The 23,335-nt window shown below is 38.7% G+C and overlaps 1 protein-coding gene across 6 annotated transcripts in view; it reads right to left on the bottom strand.

Moving 5' to 3' along the window:
- Window positions 1-544: 544 nt before the first annotated feature.
- HDAC4 (histone deacetylase 4) overlaps window positions 545-23,335 on the bottom strand; it is a 163,133-nt gene continuing 140,342 nt past the window's right edge. For 3 of the 6 annotated variants that reach the window (XM_088269171.1, XM_088269172.1, XM_088269176.1), the window contains 15 exons: window positions 18,762-18,887; window positions 18,061-18,240; window positions 17,498-17,562; window positions 16,567-16,703; window positions 14,911-15,048; window positions 10,476-10,663; window positions 9,129-10,014; window positions 8,355-8,557; window positions 7,198-7,341; window positions 6,787-6,906; window positions 5,623-5,745; window positions 4,260-4,400; window positions 2,562-2,726; window positions 2,099-2,238; window positions 545-1,272 (listed from right to left, as the gene is read on the bottom strand). In XM_088269171.1, coding sequence (XP_088125297.1) covers window positions 1,212-1,272; window positions 2,099-2,238; window positions 2,562-2,726; window positions 4,260-4,400; window positions 5,623-5,745; window positions 6,787-6,906; window positions 7,198-7,341; window positions 8,355-8,557; window positions 9,129-10,014; window positions 10,476-10,663; window positions 14,911-15,048; window positions 16,567-16,703; window positions 17,498-17,562; window positions 18,061-18,240; window positions 18,762-18,887 — 2,817 coding nt within the window. In that variant the 3' untranslated portion in view covers window positions 545-1,211. The remainder of the gene's footprint in view (window positions 1,273-2,098; window positions 2,239-2,561; window positions 2,727-4,259; window positions 4,401-5,622; window positions 5,746-6,786; window positions 6,907-7,197; window positions 7,342-8,354; window positions 8,558-9,128; window positions 10,015-10,475; window positions 10,664-14,910; window positions 15,049-16,566; window positions 16,704-17,497; window positions 17,563-18,060; window positions 18,241-18,761; window positions 18,888-23,335) is intronic. The other 3 variants (XM_088269173.1, XM_088269174.1, XM_088269177.1) reach the window with 1 other exon arrangement.

Genomic DNA, 23,335 nt, shown 5'->3' with positions numbered 1-23,335 from the left:
AATACTTTATGAAAATGTTATATATTGGGAATGTCTAAGTACTTTATCCAACAACATTTCGTACACAAAATATGGATAAATTGGCCCGATGCAAAATGCAGACGGCCGTTTCAACATCCGATGTACCGGTGAACGCTCCCACGTTTGTAAGGTTTCAAAAATATTAATACACGAGATTCACTTGGACAAATCAATATCAAATTTAAATGCTCCAACTATTGAACGTAACTGAGAGAGGTACACGTATACTTACACAATTAACCCGAGGTTTTCATTCAACTAAATTGACTGGATAATCCGATACAAAAATAAAAGCGACCCGCACTTATAAGACCTCGTCAATTGTACAAACTTTTCAAATGATCATTATGGAATAGGAAAAATAGATTTATTTAAGTCTACTCCTCGCAAAACCCCCTCGGATCGTTGCGGGATTTGTAAAAATATATTAAGGTTATTCAAAATGGAAAATAAACTATGAATTAAAAAAAGGTGAACATTCAACAACGTAAGAAATAAAAAGGCTATAAATAATTTAATTCAATTTGCAGTTGCGTATAATTGTACTTATCCTTACTTTTAATTATAAAAATGAATATTTTTTATTATTTTTCTTTTCTACAAGACACAATTATATAAAGATACGGCATCTCGCACGGAGTGCTTATTTTCCTAGAAACTGCCGAAGCCGTTCCAAACGGGGCCGGGTTTCGCGTTTCGTTGCCACTCGAGTTCACTCCTGTCCCTGCGCAAAGTCTGTCGTCAACGGTGCAACTTTTGTTGCCGGTACAGAATTACAAATATATAATCTTTCATAAGACAACATTACATTACACGGACTGACACCGCCTATTCTAGCTTTGGTATAACTGTGCCCACCTAACACGACAGAAATAGAGAGACACGGTTCTGACAATCCAGACTACCAACATACAAACAGAATACAATATCCAACTTAACATTAAAATAACAATATTTAACCGACATAATGTCATGCGTTTTCATTTACAACATATTTTTTAACATCACAAATTTATTATCATTAAAATTGATCCCGATCCGTCGGGGACAGATCCGGAAGTCGGTCGAGGATACGGCAGATCCTGGCGACCGCGGGAGTGAGTACGTAATATACAATGCAGACACCTTGGAGCAGCAGCGCTCTACAGAGGTGCGGACAGTAAACCATGCGCTGATGACGTCGCTTCTCTTCACTTGGCTTCATCCTGCTCCATCGGTTCCTCCACTTCTTCGTGGCTGTGTTCGGGCGATCTGCAATCCGAGAAGCCCATCTTAACAATAATACTAATTACATACTTAACCCCCAATTAAAAGACCGATCAAATTAAAGCAGCAGCAGGCACCTCAATGGTTGGAGCGCTACGTGCAGCGCAGTCAAGGGATAACTGGAGAAGAGTCATTGCTTCTGCAAGGGTCACAACCCTCAGCAATGAGGAATAAGACGGAGATGAAGAGAATTAGGCAATATATGTATACAGAAATAGGCTGAAAATGTGAAGTGTCAAATACATATATATCTAGGAATTTGGTTGAGATAGGTGAATGTTAAGGTGGAGACTAACCGGAGCAGTTTGTCGTAATATAACGTCGTAACATCGCTCGCGGCGAGCATAAGAAACTATGGATGGAGCGCTCGGTTCGCTGTACTAACTGCCTGAATGCTTGCATCGTAACATGTTACGTTACGACGAAATGTTCCTGTCAGTCTTCACCCTTACAACTGTGTACACTGTATGCACTGGCATGAAGCAGTTGTTACCTAGTTTGGTATTTGAATATATCAGTGCACAAATTTTAACTCAAAGCTAATCACACCATCAGTGCACAAATTTGGTTGTGAATTGCATATTTATATTTGACAATTTGATATTCAAACGTCAACCTGGAATGAATTATAAACTGAGAAAAAACTCATTAGACAAATCAGTAGTATAAAGTAATCGCTTAAACCAGTCAATGACAGGTCGTAAACCCAGAATATACCTAGAATTCCATATTCTTTTCTCAATAAACTTCTTGAATCTATGTTGAGATATTAATAAAAACTGTTGATGTGAGGTTAGGTTAGGTTACTCACAGAGTGGCATGGTGCTGGTGATGCATAGAGAGAGAAGCCATAGCGCTGACAGTCTCCGCTGCGTCTCTCTCGCTCTGGGCGCCCCCGAGCATGCTGCTCAGCAGGGCCGCAGTCTGCTTCAGGCAGGGCCAGTGGGTCAACTGAAATTGAGGAACAAGATATGTGTTACCATACCACATATAAATGGGTATCTATTTACTAGGGTAGGCAGTAGAGGTAGGAAGTAAGTAAGGTAAGCTGGTACTACTTAGTAAGGTAGATTAGGTGCTGGTTGCGTTTTTAGATGTCACGTGGGTAAGTTAGGATGGGCACTGCATTTCTTCTGTGAATGCACGCCCTGTGTATGACCAAGTGATTCTCATCTGGCAACAAAATACCCACATTCCTTTACAACAAGCGAATGGATCACTGAAACTGGCCACAGATATAGTATAAATACGCATAGCTTTAGCCATAGAAGTACCTGAATGGCGACGGTCTTTTGTAGAGTATCGATGGCGCACTGGGCAGGCGGCTTGTCGTCTTGAAGAAGCAAGGAGGGCTCGTCTCCCACCAGAGCGCGGACACACTCCTGGGCGCAGTCACATATGGCGGGGAGATCATATCCCCCTTCCAGCGCCAGCACCACCTGGTATCAAAACAACCAACGGAATATAATACATGTCATCATCAAATATCAGTCTTTGACCCTTTTTTGGACTCAAATGATTCATGGGCTTCCGCATCGGATCGATATGGTGTTTCCTTCATCATTAACTAATTGATGCTTTTGAACGAGCAGAGTTTGCGGACGGCGCATGTGTCGTATCGCGCCAACTCGAGCACTGCTCACATCGCTCACTCCTTTCAAGAACGTCATAAATCAAAAATCGTCAATTTTCAGTTGTGCATGTTTTCGGAATGCCCAGAAAATGTACTATATACCAGCAAATAATAATAATAATAATTATTAAGAAAGATACAAAAGAGGCACTAAAATATCTACCCGCTACTGGGCAGAAAGTGTTGTTTGTGCATTTCGAAGAAAAGATATTGTTTAATTATTTTTTTGAATATACTAAATATTTTTCAAATAGAGAAAAAACCTTCAGGTTTTACCTAAAAAGATCTGTTGCACGGTAAAAAGTTCAGTAAGCGGCTTGATATTTATTTTTAATACATTGTATTTTATTTTTAAACTTTAAGAACGTTCTCCTGAAAAATCAAGTTTTTTTATTTATGACGTTCTTGAAAGGAGTGAGCGACATGTTTCCACTTACATAAGATAAACAACCCAACCGAGTTCGCCAGTGGCACTTGACGCTTTTATCTCATTCAAATGTGGTCATTGTTGCTATGAGAAACGATTTGTAGATAGGAAAAGGAGAATAGTAGGAATAGCTAGGGATCTTGGTGTTTTAAACCTGTAATCATACTAGCTTATCTCTAACTTGGATACACTCAAGCCATACAAGTTAGACGTATCTTGTTTATACATCGTTTTTTTCCCTTCTTATGAAGGGAAAAAAACAATATTCAAGAAGTGAGAATGATATTATCCTGTAAGACTTGTCTTACAGGATAATATCATTCTTGTCTTGTCTTGACATTAAACAACTTGATTGTTAGTGATCTCGCTCACTCCTTTCAAGAACGTCATAAATCAAAAAACTTGATTTTTCTGGAGAACGTTTTTAAAGTTTAAAAATATAACACAATGTATTAAAAATAAATATCAAGCCACTTATTGAACTTTTTTCTGAGCAACAGATATTTTTAGGTAAAACCTGAAGGTTTTTTCTCCATTTGAAAAATATTTAGTTTATTTTAAAAAATAATTAAATACTACCTTTTCTTCAAAATGAAAAAACAACATTTTCTGCCCTGTAGCGGGTAAATATTAAGTTAAAAATATGATTCTTTTTCTGGGGTATAGTACATTTTCTAGACATCCTGAAAACATGCATAACTCAAAATTGACGATTTTTGATTTATGACGTTCTTGAAAGGAGTGAGCGATCTGTGGTCCCATATTTTTATATTTTATTACCACATTTCTCCAAGTAAACAATGCCTGCGTCCTTGGAATGCTTCAAGAATTAAGTATCACGCCATTTCTCCACAGGGGTAGACAGCAAGGATGGAATGCCTTAATGTTGAAATATAAAAAATCTCTACGAACCTTCCCGTTGGCTACTTGAAGTAATTCCCTGGTCATCCTCCCGAAGCAAGCCGGAGACACCTTGTAGCCGCCCAGAGGAGCCGGGTGGCCCACCGCGGCATCGAAGCCACACGACACCAACACTATCGATGGATCAAACTCCTGGAAGAACATAATGATTGATTAAGAAAACATGTTGATTACATATTAAAAATTAAACACTTGTACCACCAATTAAATTTTTTTCTAGTAATTTTACATGACTAATTTCGAAAACTACACATGTTTTCAGGTGATCGCAAAAACCATGAGCGAAAAATCCATTCAGGTATTTCTAGAGGTGGGTGGGGGTAATAAACCTAGAGGGGGGGGGTTAAGGGATGGGACTTGGTTTAACGGGAAAATAGACAATAATGGTGAGGAATTTTGGAAAATGCATATTAATAATTAATGTTTAATCAGTATTTAAATTTTTATGTATTTTTAAATTTTCTAAATTGTTCATAACTTGCTCTTTGTATCAGACCATTAAAGAGATAGATTGACAGCTGGTAATCAACATCGCAGGAGGCTAATCCCTCCTAAAAATAGGCCACATGGCCTACACTAAGCAGGAGAATAAGAAGGAGAAGACAAATGGTGAATATCGGATTCCACTTTGAGACAAAAGTGCATTAAAAAAAAAAAAATTATGCATATAGTTTATCCTCTCTGTATTCATGAGAAGTCCAAGTAGTGTCCAGAAGGAACTGAATGTACAGCTCGGAATGGCAGGAGCTATATTCAATAAAATGCGCAATGTCTGGGACTCACTGCTTTACTCGACAAAAACCAAGTGTCGTCTCTTTAACGCCTGCATCCTAACAGTGTTGCTGTACGGATGTGAGTCGTGGCACCTCACCAAAGCTCAAAGCAAGAAACTAGCAAGTTTTGAAAATAGATGCCTGAGGCGAATACTGGGTATAAAGTGGTATGACTTCGTCAGGAATGACGATGTGAGGAGAAGAACTCAACAGCCCCTCATACTGGAAGTCCTGAAGAGAAGAAGGTGGACATGGTTGGGACATGTCTTTAGAATGCCACCTGAGGGCATCAACCCCTCATGTCTCTTCTTCCAACCCCGAGGATTCTGGCGCCCGGAAAGCCGCTGATGACCATTCACCGACTATACTCAGCGGAATTTCGAGACGCCGGACTGACCTGGGAGGAAGCCAAGGAGATGGCGCATGACAGAGTGACTTGGAGACGACTAGTGTTGGCTATATGCTCCACCTAGGGAGCGAACATGGAAAGAAGAAGAAGAAGAAGTATTCATGAGTCAGAGAGGTGTGTTAGGTGAGTACGTAGTAGGTTTCATTGATAGAAATGAGGGGGGTTCACAAACCTTAGCGATGGGCATGACAATGGTACGGAATGCTGCCATGTACTCTGCATCTCCCAGGGGAGGGTTGAGGCCCCCGGACCAGGCGATGTTCACATTGTAGCCGACTCCGATTCCACTCCCGCACTGAAGAAGAAAGAATTTTGTTAATACTACTATGATCCAAAGTGCTCTTTTTTTTACATATTTGTCACAGCGTCTCTGCCCACGAGATTAAAATCAGGATAGAAATGGCCAAAAACTGGTTTAATCAATAAACCAGTTTTTATTTATTTATTGTTTTGGCGTTTAATTTGTAGAACTCCATTTAATTTAATGTATTAATTTTAAATCAACACACAGATTTATTGAGTCTACTAAGTTGTATTTTACTAGCAAAAACATATAAAAAAATTATATTGTGACAATTTTTTCGCCTAGTTAGGGCATTCGTTTAAAAATGCCATAACTAGGCGAAACAATTGTCACAATACTAATTTTTTATGTGTTTTTGTTGATAAAATACAACTTAGTAGACTCAAACAATCTGTGTTTGATTTAAAATTTATATATAAACCAGTTTTTATGGACCACAATTCAATCCGACTTCAAGTCCGTTGTTTTTAACTTTTCCCTTACGGTGCTAAAAATTTCCGTGTGCAACAGTGATATGTATTTTGTACAGCATAAAATGTGATTTAAAAACAAGAAAAATATGGATATTCCTAATTGTTGCTTTTATTGACCATAGTTGAAGTTTAAATGTAACAATTTTGTAATGTTAGCTCTGGTGATTATCTGAAAACTAAAAAATAATACATTGCAAGTAGTCGCCATAGCTGGCGTAGCGGCACGACCACAAGGACACGGAAGGACAACTTGTGCTCTACTAAAATGAGATCGGCGGAAACAGTATGAAGCTGCATGCACATGTACACAAAGCACGGCACGCACGCACTGAGAATCATTTGAATATTGGTGATTCTATCCCCGATTATTTTACAATTTATTTATTTCCGTTGCTGCAAATGAATAACTTTATATTATAATTCTTTTATGTAATACATAATTGTATTATTACGGAGAAATACAAAAATTCTGAGCTCAAATCTATTACATTTTATATTGATATTCTCATTTTTGAAGTCAAGTTACAACCAGCATCAGATAATAATAATATCACGATACCTCAGTGGGGCCTCCAGTTCCTGGGAAGAAGTTCCCATCGTCGTGGCGGTGGATGGAGAGGTACAGAACTCGGGGGTCATCGTAGAATATTTGCTGAGTGCCATTTCCATGGTGAACATCCTGAAAACAACGTTTGAAAAAAATAAACTACAAGACAAATAAATAAAAATGTATAAGTAAGACTTTTGCGCTTTAATAGTGAAACTTTTTACGTTTTAGACTGATTTAGTTGCTGACAATTGAGTAGAAGCAACTTCATGTGGAGATTGCACAGGATATGCTGGAGACTGTGATCAATGATCCCAACATTCTCAATACGCTCCTTGTGATTTCTGGCTTTTTCCGGTTATGATAATATTCTTGGTTATGATAATAAAGAGCGCAAACAATGGCATCAGTATTGGCAAGTACCCAGTCAACTATGAGGATCCTCTTGACGTCAAATCTCTGCTGCAGCAACTTGGCAGCTATGGCGATGGAGTTGAAGAAGCAGAATCCCATGGCTTGGTTAGCTTCTGCGTGATGGCCGGGCGGTCGTACGACAGCGAAGCCATTCTAACATAAAAAGGAGAAATGAAATTAATACGCAAATAAGATTTATTTTGTGCACATTTAGTGCATACGCATAGTACATTGACACATCGTTATCGGGCAATTTTTTCATCAACCCCGACCCTAATAAGTATACTAATTAACGTCGCATACTAATTACAAGTAACCCAATTCCGATTGGTACAATGCTTTTTGGCATCTCTCGCGCTCTACCAAAAGTAAGCAAGTTGAACGCTGATGAGCGTTTCCCGCTCTCTACCAACAGTATGTAAGACGCTTTTAAGTGTTTTCCGTAAACAATATGTTGAGTTTGAGATGGATGCAGAATTTAGATTTTCAAATCAATCATTTTCCTAAAGTACCCCGCTGTAGGCAGTGAAAGGGATTAGTATTTAGTTAGTTCAGTTAGTCAGCTAGATCCGATTCCGACCAGAGGCTGGCCACAGACGCCTCCACAACCCCGACCAGCAGAGCAGAAAGACACGGAATAGTGCAAAGACATTTACAGAAAATGGTCAGTCATTGGATTACCCACTCAACCATTATTCATCGACACTCTATACAGATCCCTTTCGCAAGTAACTATATATACTTTGAAGGTCATTGAAAGCTGTCCCACCGCATACCCAGATCTGATACAGAAGCATCTAGGCTTCCTGACAGATCTGCTCTTGCAAAGCAATTTTTTTTTAACTAAGTTGCAAAATTTACCAAAAATGTGAAATAATATAAAATTGTATCCCGATTTTACTGTGAATTTACATTTAAAAGCTTTCAATATACCTGTCACTGCCAATCTAAGTAAATATAATATTGTAAGTCCATCACCAAATTTTCTAGAAGTACCACAGTGTAGGCAGTGAAAGGGATTAGTGTTTAGTTCAATTAGTCAGCTAGATCCGATTCCGACTCGACGTTGGCCGGTACACAGACGCCCACAACCCCGACCAGCACAGCAGACAGACTTTGAAGGTCAGGATTATCACCTGATCTGATGTAACCCAACCTAAGCTCACCTTGATGTCTCCCATGTAGGTCTTGAAGGCTAGGTCAACCACGCAGCCGGTGGCCATGCGCGCGGCGGGCGCGGTGTGCAGCTCGTTCCACGTGGTGTCGGAGTCCACCCCCACCCCGCCGCACGGCAGTCGCACGAAACTCTTCATGGGCAGCGCCGACAGCTTGGACATGTCCAGCTTCTGCCGATTGAGCGGGTTGGTGCCTGCAAGAGGAGGAAATGGTCAATTTCAAAATACAAATGACGAAATACAGTACAAGATTGCACGGGGGCCTGCTACTAAAGCCATACCAATTAGACAGTTCAGTCAGACAATTCAGAAAACGACTGAGTAATTTTTTAATTTTATTTATTGGATTTAAAAGTTTTTTAATCCGCCTACGAATGCAACAAGCCGTATCCCGTACGTTCAGGAACAAAAAAGTATACCCGCAATTGTTGTAAATGAGTACTATAAACAATAGGTATCAAATTTTGGAAGATTGAGTTCCAACCCAGAAACTCTGATACAGAGTCCGTTATACTAACCACTGGGCTACAACCCGACAAGTTTTTAATTTTAGATTATATAATGTATACGTCATAATAGTAGAAGCTGCCAACAGATGTTATTGTTATTCAAAAATCTTATGAAAAAAAATTTGAAGACTTTTTAAACAATTATTTTTAGCATCATCAAAAACACTTGCCACATCTTAATGAAGAGTAAAATAAAGTCTTTGTGGAGTGATCAAGTGAGAGATTTTAAGATATACGAAGTAAATAATGGTCGTACCGAATAGAAGAGTATGAGCCTCGTGGTGGCAGGTCTGGAGCTCCTCCAGGGTGGCCTTCCTGGAGCGGAGCTTCTCGCAGCGCGCGACCAGCCCCGTCTCCAGCAGGCGCGCCCACACGCTCTGCAGCCGGCCCCCGTGCTCCGGGTGCAGCGCGTTGTTGCCGCACACGCACGCGTGCTTCAGCATCTGGTTGTCGTAGGCCAGCCCCGTGGTGGGCGCGGAGCGCGACACGGTCAGGTTTACGCCCGTCTCCATGGGAGACGCGGGGCTGGAGGGCGCCGGCAGCTGCGGCGGGCCTAGGTGCACCAGCGGCGAGCTCAGCGCGCGGCACAGCGGCCGCCCGCGCAGCGCCGCCTCGTCGGCCGCCTGCGGCGTGTGCCGCATCATCATGCTGCGCTGCTGCTGCATGAAGGTCGGCCGCTCCGCCTCCTCCTCCTCGCTGGCGGCCTTGGCCTTCTTGTCGGTGAGGTCGATGACCTCGGGCGTCTCCTCGCGCTCGTCCAGCTGGCCGGCCTCGCGCGTGCCGGCGCGGATGAGCACGGTCTGGCGGATCTGCTGGCGCAGGTAGTAGTGCTGGCCCGTTGTGAGGTCGGCGGGCTGCGCGGCGCCCACCAGCATGGGGTGGCCGAGCGGCAGCGGCGCGGACTGCGTGCGGCCGAGCGGGCGCTTGTTGAGGCGCGCGTGCGCCACCTGGATGTCCGTGATGGGCTGCGGCGGCTGCGGCGCGGGCTGGTGCGGCGGGGGCTTGTGGTAAGGCTCCGCGGGCAGCATCGGGTAGTAGGGGAGCGAGGGAGGCAGCATGCCCTCGGTCAGGGGGACCCCCAGACGGGCTGTGAAAGCGGCCCGGACCTCCGCCTCCGATACCGTGGCCAACATACTCGGTTCCTGAAAATTTAAATTATATAAGTAAAAAATATAAACGAAAAAAAGAAGAAAGGTGCTTTGACTTTGTGAGGAATGAGGAAATATTGTGTAAACACAGCAACCCATGGTCGCAACTGTCGCCAAGAAAAGGCGATTCAATTGGCTAGGCCATATATCATATATATATAATATTATAGCCTTATCATATATCCTATACCATATATCATATAGGCATCAGATTCCCGCCGTCAAGAATATCCACTGCTGACCAATTGTCCTCGGAACTTCAGGACGTGCACCTGACTTGGGACGATGAAAGGGAGCTGGCGACAGAAGAGCCTGGAGGCAGCTTGTGGACTCCGTATGCTCCACATATGGTTAAGATCTGCCCACTAACTTTTGTAAAAAGCCCCATAAGGCATAAACTTTAGCCACTGTTTTGATCGGTTGCAAGATCAATACTATGCGGGTATGATTCTCACCGTGCTGGGAACGTGCGGCCTGCCGAGGGAGATGTTGGGCAGCGAGGGGGAGCTGAAGAGCTGCATGTCGGGCGCGCCTCCCGCCCCACCCCTGCGCCCCTCGCCCTCCGGCTCGCCTTCCTCCCGGATGGCCGCCCCCGGAGAGTTGGGGCCCGAGTCCGGGTTGCTGCTCCCTGAAGTGCCGCAATCTGGTAACCACAATTGGACGATGTGCTTTTAAATGTAAATTCACAGTAGAATCGGGTAAATAATTTTGTTACACATTTTCTATAAATTTCGCAATTAAGTTGATAAAATAAAAACAAAAAAATTGCTTTGCAAGAGAAGGTCTGTCAGGAAACCTAGATGCTTCTGTATCAGATCTGGAAATGTGGTGGGACGGCTTAAAAAAATCGATGTACCCTTTCAATGCCGAAAGGTATTAATATGTCTGTACCCAGCAGGCCGTGATTTTTTCAACAAAAATGAGATAGCTTTCATAAAGATGACTGTAACTTTGATAATATCGGTAAATTGTATAACTTTAGTATTTCTTGATCTTCCTAATAGATGTCTCTATATATTCTAATTAAAAAATATTGCAATTGTAGGTGACTCGACTTGAGAACGTCTATCATCTTATAAGGAGATAGAGGTCTGTGCATTCCAGGGCATTTGGCTGGCTTAAGTGATCATTTTATACACTTTACCAACGTTTATTACCATTCTACCAGTTATTGAACATCCATATTGCATTAATTTTTAGAACTTGTATATACGCAATGGTTTTTGGATCCCTCGCATATGTGGGTACGATTCAATAGATTTAGAAGTATGGCTGGTTGTGGTGCCATCAGTTGAGAAATTAGTGAAGTATACATACAGCTTACTCCATTTGAATAATTTTATTGTACACCAATAATCAAATTGTACATTGGTTGCCAGTACATGTGAGTCTTGTACAAATAAAAAATAATAAATGTACATATGTTGCTTTTGTCCCGAAGTGTTTGATTTACACTAGTTATAATTTGCAGTACAAACAAAATAATATTTTTGCTATAAATACTGAGATTTTACATCCCCAGATTTAAAATTTTCCCATAATTATTTCAGTCCCGGTATAATTTTGTATATTTATTACACGCATTTACATGTTTTTCCCCCAGTTTACTTAAAAAATATCCTGTCATTCGATTTTGAACTTGATCAGAAATGCCTCTTTTTATGACATTATTCGCGATCATCTTTGTGCAGTTTTTACATTTTTTGTTTCAGTCATTAAAATTTTTATAAAAAAATTAATTCAAAATGTTTTTTTTTTAAAAACCCCCAATTTATACATTCCCTTCATTTAGGTTTTTGTATTTAAAAAATCTTATCTACATTTCCACAAAAAATAAATAAAAGTAATTTTTTTTTATAGTTTACATTTTCCCTCCATTTCAGTTTTATTTTATTCAGTCCCTAAAAAACCGTAAAACAGGAGTTTCACTGTTTCAATAGTTTTGATGAAATAAAATAAAATCATGTGAGTATTTCAGCCAATGTTATTACAAGAGTTATTTTATTATTTCTAAAAATTATCAGATCATGCAAAAGTACTATCAATAAATGTGTTAATTTAACGATTCTCACAATTCATTCCGTTAATTCTACTCACTATATTGCATCACATCACATGGCAGCTCATTATCTCTCAGGTAAAAGGAGACAAAACATACATTATTTTCAACATTTTGAGTGTGTCCAAATACTTGTTCACAAAATCTGGATTATCTCCAATTACAGGAGTTATTTTCATATTATTTTTTGATATCTCATCAAAGATGAAGAAGAATATGGAAGTCTGGGCATTTACGGGGCTTACGACCGTCATAGGCTGGTTTAAGTGATCACTTTACACACGTGTTACATTCACCAATTCTACCCATTATTGACAACCACACTACTCAAATTCTTGGAAGTTCTATATATATGAACCAATTTAGAAACCTTGTTCATGAATCACTAATACATCTCACCAATAGATGTCTCTAGTGAAGTTCTAGTGGTTCATGAACAAGGTTTCTAAATTGGTTCATATATATAGAACTTCCAAGAATTTGAGTAGTGTGGTTGTCAATAATGGGTAGAATTGGTGAATGTTACACGTGTGTAAAGTGATCACTTAAACCAGCCTATGACGGTCGTAAGCCCCGTAAATGCCCAGACTTCCATATTCTTCTTCATCTTTGATGAGATGTCAAAAAATAATACATTATTTTCAATGTAGAGTGGATAATAAATTCGTTATTATGTGTAATGATGTGTACTGATTATGGTGACAGAATGACAGACATTTTATACTAACACATTGTTATCGGGACACGTATAAATACATTTCTTTCGGAATTGTCCTGTTGGTTCTCTGCGGGGCACATATATCTATGGGTTTGAAATATAATGATTCAAGTGATAACTTCAAATGGAAACACTTTACACTATTCAGGGTCAGGTATCAGGCAGTCAACAGCATCATAAATATTGATGCTGGATTGAAAAATTTGAAGCTTAATTAATTTCTCGCTTATTTAGTTATTTTAGTGTGATGTTGGTCGTCTTGCGACCTAGAATTAGATTATTGTTTTACAGAGCTGATGCTTATATGTATTTTAAATAAACAGTTATGTTTAAATTTAATAAACTACGAGAGCGTAATATTTTCAAATATATTATATTTATTATGTATTTATATTTTATAAATAAATTTTCAAACAACAATATATCACGGGTGTACTTTTTTTCTTTTTTTTAAGATGGGAATTGCATTTATTATTTACCTTGCTTATTATGTACAAGGTTTATAGATCATTTAGTGGATTTTTGTTTCTTCTAGCTAATTAAATATGTTTTTATTTGAATCTGTGTTGGGAACAGGAGGGATAATCTAGTGTTGGTTAAATAGGAACTTGTCAGCATTTGCTCATTGCTGGGAGGAAACCACGTAAAACTCCTCAGGAGAAGGCGGACTGTTGACTGTCATCAGCAGACCTTCCGTTCCACTAGAAGAGGGTTCGGCATTTTGTGTCCAAAGTAGGACACATCACGGGTGTACTGGCAAAAGACGTTAACTCGAAAATATGCAATTTTGACTCAATGATGCAAATTATACAGTTTTCAATGTTCTATAAACTGGCAAAATACACTTAGTAGTTTGAAATGTCATATATATGTGGTTTTAAAAGTAAATTCAACTTTAAGTTTAATAGTGGGTATTTTATTCAGGCTAAAAGCTTTGAATAACAGGGATTGTTCAAACAGAGATTTCAACATCAAATATTTTTGAAGATTTGACGATTTATACACAAATGTATATATTTTTTTTAAATATGTAAAAAACGACCGCTCCTGGCACTATATAGCGCACAGATCTGCCCGACAACAATGTGTTATAATCATGATTCAAACTTAACCCATAAAATGATGTGTTCATGATGAAAGAAAAATTATTAAGGATAGAATAATATAAGCTTCGATTGGGGTGTGTGTAATGATGTTAATTTAAAATTAACTTTACTTTAATCTCCGTTAAGGCGTGTCCGATTAAGTTAATCCTACGCGCAGCATCGAAACTGTTAGTTAACCGGTAATCGACTGCGAGCGTGGGATTTAACCAAGTTTCAGTCTTTGGCGCCGCGTGGTTTCAGTTAACGGCCAACCAACAGTCTCGACACGGAGAGAGGATCAACCCAAACTTATTGATTAATCGGATTATAAAGGTTAACAGGATCTTTTGAGAAAATCATTTTAAATGTATTAGATCAAAATATATTGAGTACTGTTTAAAATCACACCAGTGCTTTTACTGTTAAAATAATCTTAAAACAAATCAAGTTTTCTTTACCGATTGTGTATTAGTTTTTCGACGTACAAATTGAATAAGTCTGTGTGAGATATATTTTGATAGAGGAAAATGTAATCGTAAGACTTTAATTTAATCTAAGATGTAATAAAGTATTCTCATTTGAAATATCATTGAACAAAACAAAACCGGGTGCATATATATACATACATATATATTTTAATCACATGGCATACCATGATAATTCACTAAAAAATATGATTTTAACTAGATGAAAGTAAAAAACAGTTGAATTTTAACAATATTTGTGAATATTAACAATAGTAATAATATTCTTATACTTCTTCTACTTTTAAGCTACAGTGAAAGGTGCAAAAGGCACTGTATCATATTGACAGAGATCGTTAATTATACAAAGGTATCAGACCTGCTTAGCCCAGGGTGATATACGATGTAGTATATAAGAAGAATTGAAAATGTTGCTGTGACTGTTGGAAGTAAAATGGAGTTGAGATCCCGATGATACAAGTTGATGAGTGTGCCGATGGCACGGGTGTGCGGTGTGCGGTGTGTGGCATGTGGTGTGCGTGTGGTGATGGGGCGCGCACTTACTTGCAGCCCGCACGGAGGGGTGGAAGGGCAGCTTGCGGTGGTGCTTGAGCAGGCGGTCCTGGCGGCGCGCCATGGGCGAGGGCCGGCGCTCCGCCACGCGCTGCTTCAGGCGCTGCTTCAGCATGTTGGGCTCCGACGCTGCGGCGGGATGTTAGTCAGCCGGGGGACTTACTACTTGCTCTTACCCTCACGCGACAAGACAAGATAATAAGCTCGCCAACTATTACCAACTTTGCTCAATCTACACTTTGGTGTTCCCCAAGCCATTACACTTGGTCCTATACTTTCCCGACTGTGCTCAATCTACATATTGGTGTTCCCCAAGGCGTTACACTTGGTCCTATGCTTTACCAACTGTGCTCAATCTACACGTAGGTGTTCCCCAAGACATTACACTTGGTCCTATAATTAACTAACTGTGCTTAATCTACACGTTGGTGTTCCCCGAGGTATTAAACTAGGTCCTATGCTTTTCTAACTGTGCTCAATCTATACGTTGGTGTTCCCCAAGGCATTACACTTGGTCCTAGACTTTTCCAACTATGCTCAATCTACATATTGGTGTTACCCAAGGTCCTATGCTATTCCTAATACAACACTATTACGGAGTTTTATCTCATTTGAGGACTATACTGTTCTATTATTCCATGGAAATAAATATTGCAAATAACATATATTATTTTGTTTTTGCACCTAATTGACCCCAAAAAAAAAATATTTATACTTATTTCAACTGCTCTGGGAATCTAACCCGAGACCTCGAGTATGGTAGCCGCCAAAGAGGGCAGCCTCATAAGAGGGGCAGCAATGTTTTTATGCAGTGTATCGTTTGGCACATCCGATTCTTGCTGATGTGGGACCACCAGTTGATAACGGATGCTGCCGTGCGGTAAAAAACATTGACAACAAGTGAACGGCAAAAAAGCACAGCATAAAAATCCAGAAAATTCCCATAAACATCTACACTGACTAATAATCTGTCTTGATTTAAAATACATATGTAAAAAATTGATAACGTTGTAAGCTTATTATTGTCAGAGTTAACTGCTTTAAGCTGTCGGAGTTGGGCATTCAGCAGTTTCAATGCAAAAATCGTCTGAGCACACGGGCTTTTTCAGCAGTCTTGATTGACAGTTACAGTTGAATGCGGTTAATTGTGCGCGGAATGACATTTTTATGGTGAAACTGCGGGATGTCCAGCTTCGACAGCTTAAAGAAGTTGATCCCTACCGCTTCAAGCTGCTAGTCTGATTCGACACTAATAGCAAGTGTTAAGACCAAAATAGAGATATCGATATTTAAAAATGTGACATCACCGTTTTCAATCAATTTGGTGACATTTGTAAAACAATCTATTTGGACAAGATGGATTTGTTAAAGGAAAAAAAGATTTGATGCGTATTTCGAGGAAGTGCGTAAATATTGATTGATTATCTAAAAACATAGGTCGACGTAAGTACAAGATTATAACAGTGATACTAGTAATCTATCGATGTTAATTGAATTAATGTTACAATAATTAAGGCATAAAACCAAAGTTCATTCAAATTAGTGTTTACATTTTTTTCTAGTTCACACACGCCAAACAAAACAAAATTTCCTAACGGGCGCGAGCTGTCATCGCGAGGGTTAGGCGGCGAGGCATTCCGGACTTACCGGTCTTCCGGAGCGGGAAGTCGGAGGAGTCGTATTTGCCGAGGACGGGCGGTTGCTGCTGCTGGGGCAGCCTGTACGGGTGAGAGTTGCTCACTCCGGAAGTGATGGATTCTCCGGAGGAGCTCTTCACAACGCCCCTGAAAAGTGACCAAATTTTAAATACAAAATAGAGGGACTCAATATTAATTTTCTTCTTTTTTTAATTAATTTAAATAATTATGAATTTAAATAATGCGGGCTAATAATAATATTTAAAACGTTTGTGATCATTTGCGCATGTTATCTAATTATGCTATATATCGTATACATCTCACTTCTGTCGAATATGTTACAGCGACTATGTCGTCGGACCATCTTTTTTGAGGTTTTCTAATGCCTCTTTTATTCTCCCGAAGTCTCCATCTCAAAATTTTAGGGGTCCCCTTGTGGGGTCCTGTCTTGCTCATTGTCACTTGATATATCGAATACCAAATATAATATTTACTCACGATAAAGACCATTTGAACTTGTAAACATGTTCTGTTTACAAGTTCAAATCAATTCAAAAGTAAATTTAAATTAACCCTTTAACTGATGGGTTTTAATGGAGATTTTATTTGGAAAAATGGCAGGTTTTTTTTAAAATTGCTGATAGTGAAATAATGCATGCATTGCTAGGCATTAAATAGCAATATTTTCCCATTTTTATGATTCAAAGTCAATTTAAATTCATTTTGACAGATTTTTTTTGTAAAATCATGGTTTTCAAGCGCTGCTATCAAGCTAAGAATTTTGTCTAGACTCCCACCAGTTTGATGATGTCGGCAACGACAAAACCCAGTCACTGGCCAAATAAAATAAATAATGTGGATTGTATAGTAATTATTTTATTGGAATTTTTTTCATTTTTTTATCTAACCTGTGTTAAAAATAAAATAAAATATTTACTTACCAATTTCTGTAGGGAGATCCAGCTACTGTTCCATTAGCTGAGGCGGCTTTCTTCATCAGAAATACCTGACCATTCAAAAAAATAATAATTAAGATTTATCAACAACTTCACTAAGATAACAATCTTTTTCTAAATATTAGAGCTTTTTTTAAATTACCTAACGTCCAAGTGACTCTGAAATCTAGCTACGGCTTATGCAACACCGTTTATCATGTCCCTACTCAGGTTTCAACTTTATAAGTTTCATAGCCTATGCCTACTCGTGAGTGGATTTACTCTTTATGTTTAAAGTTACCATAATTTCATGTAATTTATGAGTGAAAATTCTAGGCAAAAACTAACTAACTAATTTACCATCACGCTCCTTCCCAGAGAGAATAGAACGCTCTTTCACGTTCATGCGTCTCCTCACACATACCCGCCGATTATTTTGACTCCTAACCTGACCACTTCAAGTATTTGGCATACCTGATTGTGCCAAATTTTAAAACAGTAATTTTTCGAATATTATTCGCAAATTTAGCTGATGACAGATCGTCAGCACTGTAAATGCCTGAGATTACCTGTAGTTTTTGCTTGACCTCGGTGGAGGCCACGGCGCTGTGGTCATGCTTGTCTTTCTTGCGCAGCACATCCAATCTTTCCCTCTCTCTCCTCTCCCGCGCCTCTCGGGCAACAGCCGCTTGCTGTTGCTGCTGCTGCTGCTGTTGCTGCTCTTCCAGAGTCCGTTGCTGCTCCCAAAACTAGAAGAAGAAAAAATAGTGAGACTTTTTGAAAACTTTTTTGCTCTCCCATTCTTTATAAGAGAAAAGATCTTCCCGGGTTCGATTCCCAGGAAAGGGGGCAAATAAATATAAGTGATTTCTTCACTCTAATATTTATTAGATATTACACTGGACTGGTTACTGAATCAGACGGATGATCACTTTTCCTTCGAGTATTTAACGATTAAGATAACACTGCTTCTATACGATGCAGTGCCCTATGCACCATTGGGTGTGGATTAGGGTAAGAAGAAGAAGAAGAAGTAGACAAACACTAAAGGAAATTTAAAAATGAATATAAGTAATTTTTTACTCTAATATTTACTGGACTGGTTTCTGAAGCGGAGGGCTGATCACCTTTCCTTCACGTGTTAGCGATCAAGATAACACTGCGTTTATATGATGCAGTGCCCTATGCACCATTGGCGTGCCGATAAGGGTTTTTTTAAATCATAAAGTAGGTGGTAACATTGCTGGTAAAAAATTGTCCTTCAGCTTACCTTAACGTGTTGGCGCATCTGGTGCTGGTGTTGCTGGGCCAGTTGCTGCTGCTGGGCCTGGAAGTGTTGCAGCAAGATTTGCTGCTGCAGCTGCTGCTGCTTCTTCAACTGTGGAAACGGACAACACTGACAATGGGTGAATGCTGCCATCAATTTCAGCTAGATGAACATTTTCGTTCAAAAAATTGTAAGGTCAAATAAAGAAGGACGTTCGTCGTGAGCAAAGTACAGTTTCATTCAGAACAGTATAACATGGACTACATTCAAGGTATTTAAAACAAAAATACCAACATTACTATAATATATATTTATATAAAAAACAATTAGAAAGGTACCACATGTATTCCCTGATGGATACCAACATTTCTATAATATATAAAACAAAAAATAGGAAAGGTACCAGATGTGTTCCCTGAGGGATACCTGTACACTAATTGGTTCAATACCTAGTCTGCATTACTTTTACACATTAGTTCTCAAACCATAGATAGCTCCTGTGAACTCACTCGTAAATAATCACGAGATTTAAGATATATAAAGAAGTTACAATGTTTAAAAAAAAATTGAGTAGTGAGGTTGATCATGGGAAGAATGGTAAATGTTGCACGTGTGTAAAGTGATCACTTAACCAGCCTCTGACAGGTCGTAAGCCCTGCAAATACCCAGAACTCCATATCCTTCCTCATCTACGTTGAGATGTTATTTTAATTTTTTATTTCTTTTTTGTGAAAAAAATATCCATAGGTGTTGATATAAGTACGTAAAGTTGAAAAACGACTATACATGCGATGCGCAGTCAACGGTACGTCTATAAAAAACGACAATAGATGCGATCCGCAGCTTACGGGTAAAACGATTTGTATTACACTGTATTTCATTTCATGTTATGTGTTTGTGGACCTTAAATGAAGGTCACGAGATTATTTGCGATTATGAATGGATTGCGCAAGGTTCGTGGAACACCTCCGGTGATGTAGGACAAACACAACATCGCGTTTTCTGAGAATCGTTTGGCCGCGGCCGCAAATTCCTATACAATTTGGCGGGAACGCTCGCCGGTCAAGCCGTCAGGATAATAGCGGACGAAACAGAAAACAGATGAATAACGATGGAAAAGTTCACCTATGGATCAAAGAAGGGCGATTGAATTAAAAAGTCGACTAAAAAAACGATTTATAACCTAGATTACAGGATATTCGTAAAAAATTACGACGAATCTGTGGGTAGCATCGAGGCAATACATCGCTCACTCCTTTCAAGAACGTTATAAATAAACAAACTTGATTTTTCAGGAGAACATTACTAAAGTTTAAAAATATGATACAATGTATTAAAAATAAATATCAAGCCACTCATGGAACTTTTTACTGTGTAACAGATCATTTTAGGTAAAACAGGTTTTTTAAGGTCATTTCTCCATATGAAAAATATTTAGTATATTTAAAAAAATAATTAAGCAATACCTTTTCTTCAAAATGCAAAATCAACACTTTCTGCCCTGTAGCGGGTAAATATTATGTTTAAAATATGCCGCTTTTGCTGGGATATAGTACATTTTCTGGGCATTCCGAAAACATGCACAACTGAAAATTGACGATTTTTGATTTATGACGTTGCTGAAAGGAGTGAGCGACATGTAAAGAATGTAGTGATAACTAGCATGTATGTTAATTTTTTTACCAATATTTTATATTCGTATTTTATATGTTTTCCGTTTTTAGTCTAAAATTAAATATGTTATTTTATTACAATTCAGTAAAAATACACACATACACATATACACATCTCGCTCATTCCTTTCAACAACGTCATATATCAAAAATCGTCAATTTTCAGTTGTGTTGTGTTCAATTTTCATGTTTTCGGAATGCCGAGAAAATGTACTATATCCTAGCAAAAGCGGCATATTGTTAACTTAATATTTACTCGCTACAGGGCAGAAAGTTGTTTTTGCATTTTGAAGAAAAGGTATTGTTTAATTATTTTTTTGAATATACTAAATATTTTTCAAATGGAAAAAAAACATTCAGGTTTTACCTAAAAAGATCTGTTGCACAGTAAAATGTTCAACAAGTGGCTTGATTTTTATTTTTAATACATTTTATTATATTTTTAAACTTTAAAAACGTTCTCCTGAAAAATCAAGTTTTTTTTATTTATGACATTCTTGAAAGGAGTGAGCGATATGTATTATGTCTTAATACATCAATACTGAAACAAAACTTTAGCATTGTTTACTTGTAAATTAATTTAAGAAGACAATTGATTTATTTTAAACTTATTTTTATATAACGGACTTTCGGCTTTAACGGCACCCCTCCCCCTTATTAGTCCTTTATATCGTGGTGTTACTGTACTGAGATAAAATATTATATTTCTTAGAGTTAAGTCAGCCGAAACAGTTCAGTTCCTTGTTGATATTCGCAAAACGCGTGAACATTGCCAGTGTTGAATAATATTACAAAAGCAACTTGCGAGTCAAATTAATATTAATAATAATAATAAAACCCTTATCCGCACCCCAATGGTGCATAGGGCACTGCTTCATATAAATGCAGTGTTATCTTGATCGTTTTACACACGAAGGAAAGGTAATCAGCCCTCCGCTTCAGGTACCAGTCCAGGGTAATATTGAATAAATATAACAGTGAAAAAATCACTTATATTTATTTGGCCCCCTTGGGAATCGAACCCGGGACGACCAGAACAGTAGCCGAGCGTGCTGACTACGGAGGCGGACAATTTTAGACAATTACACTGGGGAACTTCTAGAAAATTTGGTGATGGACTTACAGCCTTGTATTATTTAGATTGTCAGTGACAGGTATATTGAAAGCTTTTAAATGTAAATTCATAGTAAAATCGGGATACAATTTTATGTTGTTTCACATTTTCAATAAATTTCACAACTTAGTTAAAAAAAAATGCTTAGCAAGAGCAGATCTGTCAGGAAGCCTAGATGCTTCTGTATCAGATCTGGGCATGCGGTGGGACAGCTTTCAATTAGACAATTTCAGTTAATATTATTCACTGAAAAAAGTTAACGGTCTGGAGTCCGTTTTTAGAAGGTAAAAAAACGTAGTGATTGACAGAGAAATGTGCGATATTTGCCAAAAAGCATGACTCAAATCGTTTGGAATTCATCAACAGATGAGAATACCAAAGTGATTTTCGTAATATGCACATCCGCTGGGAAATGTTTATTCCTAGTAAAATAAGATTAATGTCGTGTTTGGGGAATTTTTCGGAATTTTCTCTAAATTCTAAACACAGCAAGAATGTTAAAAATTCGTTATGAATCGGATGGCAGCCGGAGATTGAGAATGTGCCGAAAGAAGTATGGTATGACTAGATATTTCAGAAATACGCATAGATTCAACCAACTTTTAATTTTTATCAACATTTTGATAGTGTCAAAATACTTGTGCGCAAATCTGGATTATCTCCAATTAGGAGTTATTTTTACATTATTTTTTGAAATCTCAACATAGATGAAGAAGAATATGGAAGTCGGGGCATATACGGGGCTTAGTCTGGCATAGGCTGGTTTAAGTTATCACTTTATGTTGAGATGTCAACATATGAAAAATAACTCCTATAATTGAAGATAATTCAAATTTGTGAACAAGTATTTGGACACACTGAAAATGTTGTAATTTTTTTAAATATTTCCATATCAGCACAGGGTGACCGGGCCGCCGTTTGACCACCCCTGGTCCAGGGTGTCCGACTGGAGTCCGATCACGTTACACAATATGAGCGCTTGTGCACTACACGGAATTTTACTGTCCGGCAGTCCGCTTAGCATGAAATAACGGATGATTGGCTTGTGCTTTTGTCCGTCTTTCTTAGGATCAGTGCGCTTGATCGGTGCGTGATCACGTTGCGCGCCAATTCGATCACGCTAAACCGTCGTAGTCACTTTTATTTTTTAAAAAAACCGGACTGCCGGACGGTAAAATTCAGTGTAGTGCGCAAACGCTGTAAGAACGCTTTATTTATTTTTTAAACATAAATTGTATCCATTTATTTCAATCACAATTTTGAACATTTAAAAAAATAATTGTACCCAACAAGCCACCTTGTGTGTCTTGGTAACTCCAACGTTCTTTTTGAATACATTTTTTATTGTTTTTAACGATTTTAACCTAATATACACACAAAAAGAGAGAAAAATTAAGAATATAAACATTTTACAATTTTCATAAAATTAACTCTTGATCATTACCCATTCCTTTATTTTGCCTTTGTTCCATATTTTATTTTGACCTCTAACATCCGTCGGAACGATATATTGCAGTGTTCGGCAGAACTACTACGAAGTTTGACAGTTTAGCGTGATCGAGTCCACGAGTGATCACGCACCGATCCGGAGAAAGACGGACAAGTGCGCACGCCAATCATCATTGATTTTTCATGCTACACCGGACCCTAAAAAAACAGGACAGTAAAATTCCGCGTAGTGCACAAGCGCCCTAGCGCAAAGCGAGTAATGAATCTGTTACGAACGACGGCATTATTAAAACAGGTGTCGGGTGATTTGGCTCGCGAGCCCCGCGCGAATTAACGCCAGA

This window comes from Brachycentrus maculatus, unplaced genomic scaffold (genome assembly GCF_059751285.1).
Source record: "Brachycentrus maculatus isolate JH-2025_06_01 unplaced genomic scaffold, ASM5975128v1 h1tg000340l, whole genome shotgun sequence".
In the NCBI taxonomy this organism is placed as follows: domain Eukaryota; kingdom Metazoa; phylum Arthropoda; class Insecta; order Trichoptera; family Brachycentridae; genus Brachycentrus; species Brachycentrus maculatus.
Note: the sequence above shows the minus strand (reverse complement) of the source record. Positions and strands in the feature narration are given on the sequence as shown.